General features: G+C 35.2%; 1 protein-coding gene across 1 annotated transcript; it reads left to right on the forward strand.

Annotated features, from left to right (window-relative positions):
* Positions 1-1,838: 1,838 nt before the first annotated feature.
* Positions 1,839-2,680, forward strand: LOC119677269 (tigger transposable element-derived protein 4-like). Its single transcript, XM_038088542.1, has 2 exons — positions 1,839-2,207; positions 2,264-2,680. The coding sequence occupies exons 1-2, from the start codon at positions 1,839-1,841 to the stop codon at positions 2,678-2,680; spliced, it is 786 nt and encodes a 261-aa protein (XP_037944470.1).
* The last annotated feature ends 8,177 nt before the right edge of the window (positions 2,681-10,857 follow it).

The raw sequence follows: 10,857 nt of genomic DNA on the forward strand, positions 1-10,857 counted from the left end.
ATTGATGGTCCGAAATTAAGTTTTCTGTCGGTGAGAAAATCAGTATTTTCTATATTAGTACTTTTTCGAAAATTTTTGAGATTTGTGGCAATAGACTTATCGGTCGATATGATGTAGCAACTGAAGGATCTTTTCCAGGCTTCAAGATCATTTTTATCAACGATATTTTCCAAAAATTGTCATAAAAAGAATAGCCTTGTATACGAGTGCAATTTTTACGCTTTAAGTGTGTCTCTGAAATTAGCATAACATCGATGTTATTAAAATATAGATGACGACTGATTTCTAGAATATTGTGGCTTGAGCCGTTAGCATTCCAATGGTAGATTTTGAATGCGTTCATTCTGCTCTCAATAGTCTGGAAATAAGTGCTTGATTCTGGACCATACTTTGCATCATAGACTGTATCATAATTTGCATCCATTCCATAAACTTATCCATTCTTTAAATAAAAGAAGAAAACATAGGCATAGGCAAATGCGCTGATTGTGTGTCGTCGTTTTTATATTTCTGATCTGGAGATTCCCTCAGAGTATTAGCATACGATGTTTGAGGAAGCTCATTTGGGGCCGTATAGATATTATTATTTAAGTGAGGGAATTGCTAAGGTGAGAGGTTAATATTAGGGATATGATTTTACTTATATTTGGCTACGGGCATTTTTTGCTTTGGAGCAAGAAAGATAGGGCAGCCGCGATAGTTGGCTGTGTGATTGCTTTTGCTATTCGAGCAAATTTTGGCTTCTACATCTTGTTTGCTTTTTGGACGACTTTCCATGGAGTGTAAATCTGAACAAATAACATATTGTAAAGAATATATCGGGTGAAATTCACCTTTTTTAAGCTTGCTTTCGTCATGATTCAACTCAACTTTATATAGTAGTTGTGGGATATGTTCTCTATTTATGATATTATAAATACTTTTGACCACCAAATTTTTTACCTCTAAAGCTGATTGTATTACCCCTATATCTAGACCTGGATTGAAGAAGATTTTGCTCCCACAGTTGTACGGTCCCACACGAATTCCGGGTCATTTTTTTTTTGTTTTACCTTAAACACAACTAATTTTAAATTTATAAATCAAACTTATGAGATCTCAATTATTGTTTTTCTGATACAGTATAATTCGCTTAGCTGCATCGATAAGATAGTTACCTTAAATTATATTTTTTCTGCATTTATGGCTTCATTTGTATGAAAATAATTATATTTGCTGCATCCAAGTTAGATGCCTGTTGCACTTAAGCGCCTCGTATCGACAGAATTTAATTGACATTTTCTATGAATATCATCAAACTTAGCTGCGCCACCTAGGAAACGAATTTGCAAACAAAATAATTTATGCGTTTGCCAATAAAAAATACTCTTTTCTATTTGATGAATATGGCAATGCATATCTTTTTTTTTATTTCTGCACATGTCCGTTTTTATTTTGCTTTGATCGTGTCTTTCTATAATCAAAATTTACTAATCGTAAAATGGGTAAAATAAAGCGTGTGGTTGAGTTAACAATAAAAGAAAAACTCCAAATTATTACGGCTGTTAATGATAAAGTTGATAAAAAGGTTCTATGCACTAAATACAGTTGTGACAGATCAACAATCAATGGCATAGTTAAAAACCAAGCCGAAATTCAAAAGTCTGCCTCATCGTTCCAGTTAAAGCGTAAGCGCCAACGAAAAGGTGCACACGATTTGGTAGAGGAGGCATTGTATAAATGGTTTCAACAAGAAGAATCAATAAGCGTAATACTGGATCGGCATGTAATTTTGGCGAAGGCAAAGGAGTTTTGCGTGGCATGTGCCACTGCCATATTATGCTAACAAAAAAGCATGGATGACTAGTGAGCTCTGGAAAGAAATAGTCCACGAACTAGATGCAGATATGAAGAAGCAAAAACGGAAGATTTTGTTGTTTTTTGATAATGCCACAAGCCACAATATTTTAGAAGGGTGTGAAAACATTAAATTCAGCTTTTTACCACCAAATACAACGGCTTCAGTTCAATCACTAGATCAAGGCATTATACACTGCTTCAAATTGGAGTATAGACGCATATTGGTAAAACAACAGCTAATTGCCGTAAATTCTGGAATATCAACAACTGAATTTTTAAAAACAATTTCATTGTTGGACGTTCTACATTTTGTAAACGATGGGTGGAAGAACGTAACGCAATTAACTATTCGCAATTGTTTTAAAAAGGTAAACAATTATAGTATCAGTATTGCTGTTAACTAATAACTACATTACCTATAAAGGCTGGATTTAATCTGTACCTCAATGGCGAAGGAACTACTGATGACAACGAGGAAGAGTCCGATGAGATAGAATATGGACAACGTATTGATTGGAATGAATATGCAACAATAGATAAAGATATACCTTGTCATGGTAAGTTAACGGATGAGGAAATTGTGCAATCACTGGTTCCCAATGATAACGAAAACGGCAGCAATGGAGACTTTGACAGTGATGACGATGCCGACGATGAACCCGAACGCAATACTCTGAATGAAGGTTTTTTCGCCATTGAGGTGCTGAAGCGTATTTGCATTCAAAATAATTGCGAAGAATTTTTGCCAAACCTTACATCTTTGGAGGATAGATTTTTTAATTTATCTATAAAAGCGGCTCCAGTGCAAACAAAAATTACAACTTTCTTTAAAAAGAACTAATGGTACTTATTAACCGTATACACAATGTCCAAATAAATAAAAAATATTTTAATATGTATGAAATAAATACATATATTGTATAAAAACCGTAAAATTTAATTCTTTTATATTGTTGCGATGAAATGCGCACTATTTTAGGCAGACTATTAAAATTACGTTAGCTGCCTTTTTAAGATAGCTGCCTCCAAATTCGCTGCAAACAACTCGAGGCAGTTAAGCGAATTATACTGTATTAACCTGAAATAAATATTTTTTGTTAAATAATATTTATTTATTCATATTTCATTATGATATGATATATATAATTGATTTATTTTTATATATTTATATATTAATTATTTATTTTATTTAAAAAACACTAAATGTTTAAAAAATGTTTAAAAAAATTCTTACTTCTGTAGTAATGTTAACTCTTAATATTGTAAGGATGGAAATTTACACTAAATTTCCACCTACATAAACGCTACATAAACGTGCACTAAAAACAATAATAACACGAACTAAAACACAACAATACAACACAGTTTTTTATAAAACAATACACTTTATATATTTATATTTAAACTTGGGAAAAGTGGACTCACTGGTAATAAATGTTGCAAATATCTGGAATTAAATAGATTAATTATTTACGAATAATTAAAATACAAGAATTATTTCCAAGACCACTGATGAAGGGTATTTGGCAATACTCGAAACAGCTGTATGGTCAGCCAAAAATTCAATTAATTAAAATAATATAAAAAATAAAATTTTTGTTGTTGTATTCCACTACTGTTCGAAAAACCTCTTTATGAAATATAATAAGTTTCTATTAAAATATAATAGTCACTTTCGTCTGGAAAATTTGACGTTAAATTACAACTTATATTCACAAAATATTGGTCTCGCCCGTGCGACTACTGGAGTAACATTAGCATGACTTTCTCAGCATTACGTTCCTAGATTAGGTTCTATACCTAAGAAAGAACGAATCATGCAACAAATAATGCCTCTACAAAAAGAATAGTATTGAAATTTAACAATTAAAAATATAAAAAAAAATATATTTAATTAATTAATTTAATTATTCTACAGCTGGTTTATGATTTCGTTCTAATATAAACACAGCAAGTAAAATTGTTAATAAGAATTTTCATAGTAATAGTAGCAAAACTCCAGAAAAATATGCGAAGAAAAAAGTCAAGTACTGCTTTGGATCAGTTGGTTAAGATGCGCTGATTCTGAGTTTCACATTTGGCAGGACCCGAGTTCGATTCCTGGTACTTGCAGTCTCAAAAATAATTATTTACGAATAATTAAATACGAGAATTATTTGCAAGACCACTGATGGTGAGTATTTGACAATACGCGAAACAGCTGAATGGTCAGCCAAAAATTCAATTAATTAAAATAATTTGAAAAATAAATTTTTGTTGTTGTTTCACTTCTGTTCGAAAACCTCTTTATATAGATTAATTAATATATAAAATATTTAGTCAAAACAATTTACCAAAACACAAACCGCTTACAAGCCTTAATAACACCTCAAACTAAGCTGAAATGATATCGAAATGAAATATAAAAATATAAATAAATAAGTGAAAAATAAACTCACCTTATTTATTTGTTAATTATATTTCTTATTTTTATGTTGTAAATTGTTGAATATTTGCAGTTTTAATATTTTATTTTATTGTAACAAACAACATAAATAAAAACCGCCACCGATCGAATGTAGCTTTAAAAACACATTTTGTAAGAATCAAAACAAAGCAGCGTTAACATAAGAAAACAACAACTGCCAAAAATATTCGCCGTAAGAGAAGCTCAAAGAGAAGTTAAATGCACAAGCTGAGTACCGCACAAACATGAAATAGAAAATCAGAACGGCAAAAATTAAACAAGAATTACGTGAGATCAGCTGTAAATAAAATGATACGCTACGAAAAAGCTCGGTTGAGTGCGTATATAAGATGCGCATTTTTCTTATAGAGTTGACTTGTAAAATATTTACTAAGGCACATACACATGAGGATTACAAGTTGAAATTAGCACTAGTTGCACATAGAAAAATTTCGATATAAAGAAATTATTCACACGAAGGAATATATTGAATTTGAATTATTACACTACGATCGGCTGTAGTACGCCTACTGTAAGTGAATAATTTATAATAATACACAAAGGAATATATCTACATCAGGATATATTCATACAAAGGAATATTTTTGAATTTAAATTATTACACTACGATCGGCTGTAGTACGCCTACTGTAAGTGAATAATTTATAATAATATACAAAGGAATATATCCACATCAGGATATATTCATACGAAGGAATATTTTTGAATTTAAATTATTACATTACGATCGGCTGTAGTACGCCTACTGTAAGTGAATAATTTATAATAATATACAAAGGAATATATCCACATCAGGATATATTCATACAAAGGAATATTCTTGAATTTTAATTATTACACTACGATCGGCTGTAGTACGCTACTGTAAGTAAATAATTTATAATAATACACCAAGGAATATATCTACATCAGGATATATTCATACGAAGGAATATCTTGAATTTATAATAATATACAAAGGAATATATCCACATCAGGATATATTCATACAAAGGAATACTTTTGAATTTTTAATTATTACACTACGATCGGCTGTAGTACGCCTACTGTAAGTGAATAATTTATAATAATATACAAAGGAATATATCCACATCAGGATATATTCATACGAAGGAATATTTTTGAATTTAAATTATTACACTACGATCGGCTGTAGTACGCCTACTGTAAGTGAATAATTTATAATAATATTCCCATGAAGGAATACTTTTGAATTTTAATCATTACACTACGATCGACTGTCACATGAAGACATCATCAGTACCAGATCTCCACCAGGACATCCAAAATAATTATTGTACTCCGGAACAATTAGTAATCATCCTACTAATATCATTTTTTTTCCTTTAACTATTTTATTATTATATTTTTTTTTGAATTATAAAATTTTATTTATAATAAAACCTAAATCTTGTAAATAAAATCACGTATTTGAATATTTTGGTTACAATTAAAAATTTATTGTAACGAATCTGGACAGGCTGAGTATACCCCAGCAAATAAGCAACGACACCAAGAAAGGGTCGTTACAATATGAGTTTTTAAATATTTATTTAGAGTTTTTTTATTACTAACAATTATTTTTTGCTCTGTACAAAATCTAAAATTTTCTAAATCAAAACGTATATGCCTAAAAATTTGATTGTCAATTTTTATGTTTCAAAGTGAACTTCTCTTTTTAATTATGCCACATAAACGCCACACTTCTTTTTTGGTTTTGATTTCTATTTGTTTGTTTATGTTTATATTTTTATTCATGTGTGAAATATGTCAAATTTCGATCATTTCCAATGTTGCATTTGTCATTTTTGGTATAATTTTGATCGAATTTTGTTTACTATATTTTAAAGTAAGTGAAAAATCACGGAAGCTTTTTGTATAGTTAATGAAATTTACTTAATAAGTTTAGCTTACTAAGTCATCAAAAAGTCTTATATAAAGCACCGAACGTTGGAGTCTTTGAAAATTGAATAAACATCTTGCACACAAGGGGCGACGGAGTCTGCTAGTTTCCGCATAGAATCGTTGCTAGATGAGATTGGTCTTGATAAAGGAAAACTCGTCGGAGGCAGAGTCGACATCGCAATTAACGGAATATCATAACTTGGCTTCGAAATGTTTTATCAAAGGACTGAGAGATCTGGCTTTAAAACACATGTTTATAGGAATGAAAGGAGGTCCAATGGAACGAGTCTGCAAGTCTCAAAATCATGTCCGAATGGACTGTCTAATTAGAAGAAATACGTCGTACTGCACTCACTGTGGCGAATATGTGTTGTAAACTAGACTCATAGTAACGGTGGTATGGCGTGATATTTACATACCAATAGAGTTGTTTACTCCAGTTTTAAGAAATTGTAAAGATTATGGAGTTTGTAGTAACGGCTGTATGGCGTGCTATTTGCATGTCAATATAATTGTTGCTAGTTCTCACCAAATTTGGGATCGGTAAAGATTCTGAATTTGGAGGTAAAGGCATGTGAGTTGCTTGAGAAAAATGTGGTAGCAGTTAGTTTTCAATATCAGCACGATAAAAGGAGCTACGATTCTACTAGATTAAAAATTAGAAGAATTGAATTAAAGAGTTTAAAAAACAAATAAATTAAAGAGAGTTTACGAATAAGTGAATTAAACTCTTAAGCAAATAAGTAAAATGTGTAACAGGAGATATATATATATATATATATATATACATATATATTGTTACGTTTATTCTAACGCTTCGTTCGATAACACTGGATCCTGATAAGTGAATAATGTTAAACTTGTATTAATTATAACCGTTATTTATATTCTGAAAAACACACAACTTTATTCCTTAAAAAAAATAACCAACTATTGTATTCTCCTAAAATTAACCAACTATCTTTAAAAAACTTATTTACTATCTAACTGACATAATTCAAAATTATCTCAGTTAACTTAAATCGAATTGTATCTTCGCAACATTGCCCTCCACCTAAACTTGTTCGTCCCGAACAAGTGTCACCATATCTTCATGACAACGCGCCAACCGTTCCAAATGAACTACTTTCATCTTAGATCTTCGTCGATCTGAATGCTGGATTCTATACGCCACGTCATTTATTCTTGTTATAATTTTGTACGGTCCTTCCCACTGTGATTGTAATTTCGGAGACATTCCCTTTTTTCTCTGAGGATTATACAGCCACACCAAGTCTCCCACTTGAAAACCTTTCGAGTTCATCCGTAAATCATACCTGGCTTTCATCCTGTCCCCGGTAATCTGAAGCCGTCTTCTGATGAATCGATGCACCTCATCTAACTGCGCCCGTTTGCCGTCAACATAGTCGCAATATGCTGTTCCACACGGTGGTGTTACCCCGAATTTCAAATCACCTGGTAACCTCACGTCGGTGCCGAAAACAGCCCTAGCTGGAGTAGTCGATGTAGACCCGTGCCGTGCAGACCGGTACGCGAGTAAGAACATTGGTATGTGTGTATCCCAATCTTTCTGATTTCTGTCCACGACCTTACGAAGATACTCGTTCAAGGTCCGATTGAAACGCTCCACCATACCATCCGATTGGGGGTGTAAAGGAGTAGTACGAGTTTTATGTATACCCAGCACTCTGCAAACTTCCCTAAAAATGGTCGATTCAAAGTTCCGTCCCTGATCCGAATGAAGCTCCAAAGGCACGCCATATCGCGCAACCCAATTATCCAAGTAAACATTGGCGATCACGCTAGCTTCTTGATTAGGAACAGGATACACCTCTGGCCATTTACTAAAATAATCCATCACAACCAACACATACCTATTTCCTCCACTGCTCAAGGGAAAAGGCCCAGCGATATCCATCGCAACTCGTTCAAACGGAGCCCCTATATTGTACTGTTGCATTTCACCGTGACTCCTCCTACCTGGTCCTTTCGAAGATACACATGGAACACATTTCCTTATAAAGTCCGCAACAGAGTCCCAACAACCGACCCAGTAAAAACGTTTTTTAATCTTTTCCACAGTTTTTGTTACACCCAAATGACCTCCACTAAATGTACTGTGATACTCAGAGATTATTTCATTGATACGGGACTTGGGCACTACTAGTAGACTGTTAGTCGATTTACCATCCTCACTCTCCCAAGATCGATATAAACAACCTTCCTTAAGGTGTAAACTATGCCATTGCGCCCAGTACGCCTTGCATATAGGACCCTCACTCGCCATTTGCTGCCATTCCGGTCGGATTCCCTGTTCTTTCCCCTGAATTACCTTTACAAGGTCTGTATCGTCCAGTTGCGCCTTCCGTACTTGTTCACTGGACCAGGACTCTTCTGGAAGAACATTTACAAGACAAACATCTACCATGTGTTCCTTGCTTTCAGCCCGTGAGCACTGTTTACACTCCGTATCACAAGGACGACGTGACAACGCATCAGCATTCCCATGATAGCTTCCCTTACGATGTTCAATAGTAAAATCATAGCTCTGGAGGCGTTCAATCCATCGTGCTAGCTGGCCTTCCGGATCCTTAAATCGTAACAACCATCTAAGTGCCGCATGATCAGTTCGGAGAAGAAATGTCTGACCGTACAAATATTTATGGAAATGCTTCACGCATTCCACTATTGCAAGTAGCTCCCTCCTCGTGACACAATAATTCGCCTCCTGTCTTGATAAGATCCTGCTGTGATATGCTATAACCTTTTCCTCGCCATCAACTAACTGCGACAGAACCCCACCAATTCCACAGCCACTCGCATCCGTATCCAACACAAACGTTTTTCCAGGTATTGGATAAGCAAGAACCGGTGCCGAACAAAGCCTCTCCTTGAGCTGTCTGAAAGCCTCATCTTCTACCTTACCCCATACGAAAGGTTGCTTCCCTCTAGTTAACAAATGTAAACTGCTAGCCACATTGGCGAAACCAGGCACGAAACGTCGGTAATAAGTACAAAACCCTAAAAAACTCCTCAATTCATGTAGGTTTCTTGGCCGCGGCCACTCCTTCACCACCACAATCTTTTCGATATCTGTATGCACGCCTTCTGCGGTTACCCTGTGTCCAAGATATTTCACTTCACGTTGAAAAAGTGAGCACTTCTTCGAATTTAACTTCAAACCTGCAGCGTCCAGTCGCTCAAATACTTCCTTCAACTTCCTCAAGTGATCATCAAAATCATTTCCCATAACAATTATGTCATCAAGGTAAACTAAACATGTCTTCCAGTGCAGACCTTTTAAAACTCGCTCCATGAGACGCTCAAAAGTGGCAGGTGCATTGCAGAGACCAAACGGCATAACAGTAAATTGCCAAAGCCCATCACCAATGCTAAATGCAGTCTTTTCCTTATGTTCCTCCTCAAGTTCCACTTGCCAATAACCGCTTCGTAAATCAAGTGTTGAAAACCATTGCGCACCAGTTAACGTATCGATGGTATCATCAATCCTGGGCAATGGATAGCTGTCCTTCTTGGTCACATCATTCAACTTGCGATAATCTACGCAAAATCTGGTGCTTCCATCTTTCTTCTTCACTAACACCACTGGCGAACTCCATGGACTCGCTGACGCTTCAATAACACCCTCCTTCTGCATTCCAACCACTAAATCGGCCACTTCATCTCTCTTTGCAAAAGGAACCCTTCGTGGTGGCTGTCGTATAGGTTTGGAATTTCCGGTATCAATTCCATGTTTTATAATAGCAGTTCTCCCTTTAGCTGCGAAAATGGACCAATGGTTGCGTATCATCTGCAACGCCTTGCCTTTCTGGCATAAGGTGAGTTCTTTAGTCCAATTTTGTATCTGTGATACTACTTCTTCTTCCTCCACAGGTGCTTTTGTTTCCGTAACTCCCGACCTTCCACCACAATCAGTAACCACTGCAACTTCCTCACACTGACAAATTACCGCACCTTTCTTTATAGATTTTGGTACCCCAGATAGATTCATAATCCGTATTGGTATACTGCCATCGTCATTCGGATGCACCAAAGTTCGTGCAAGTACGATATTATCGACTCCGACATTTTCCATGGCTTCTACAATCCAGCATCTGTTCGTCCTATTATTCGCGTCTAGTGTTCCCCATACAATCGCTTCTGAATTTGCCGGTATTCTCTGTCGCCGATTCAATCGAACCTGTCTCACCCTATCGCAATGCTCACTGTCAGTATTTAATGGACATTCCATTACAGCGCTCCGTAGGATACGTTGTCCTAAGTCCAACGTAATTCCATGGGCAATCATAAAATCTACGCCAATTATGACATCATCAATAATATCAGCAACAATGAATTCATGTTGCAGCTCACAGTCACCTATGGTAATAAGTTTAGTGACCCTTCCAAGTATCGGTGCAACCTCACCCGTCGCAGTCCGGAGTTTAGCGCCAGGTAATGACTCATATTTCCCTGCCACTCTGCTCTTTATTATTGAATGAGATGCACCTGTGTCTAAAGTCAAAATGTACATCTCATCGTTGATTTTGCCTTGGATAGTTAAACTGTTGAACACTCGTTTCATTTGTGAGATGAGGATGGGGGGGCGCTCCGCTGTGAGAACCAGTCCACGCCCCTTCGAACTG

This window comes from Teleopsis dalmanni, chromosome 2 (assembly GCF_002237135.1).
Source record: "Teleopsis dalmanni isolate 2A chromosome 2, ASM223713v2, whole genome shotgun sequence".
NCBI lineage: Eukaryota > Metazoa > Arthropoda > Insecta > Diptera > Diopsidae > Teleopsis > Teleopsis dalmanni.

Coding starts and splice junctions, on each gene's coding strand:
- LOC119677269 (XM_038088542.1), top strand. CDS start 1,839: ATGACTAGTGAGCTCTGGAAAGAAATAGTCCACGAACTAGATGCAGAT. Junction 2,208..2,263: donor TTCGCAATTGTTTTAAAAAG/GTAAACAATTAT, acceptor TTACCTATAAAG/GCTGGATTTAATCTGTACCT.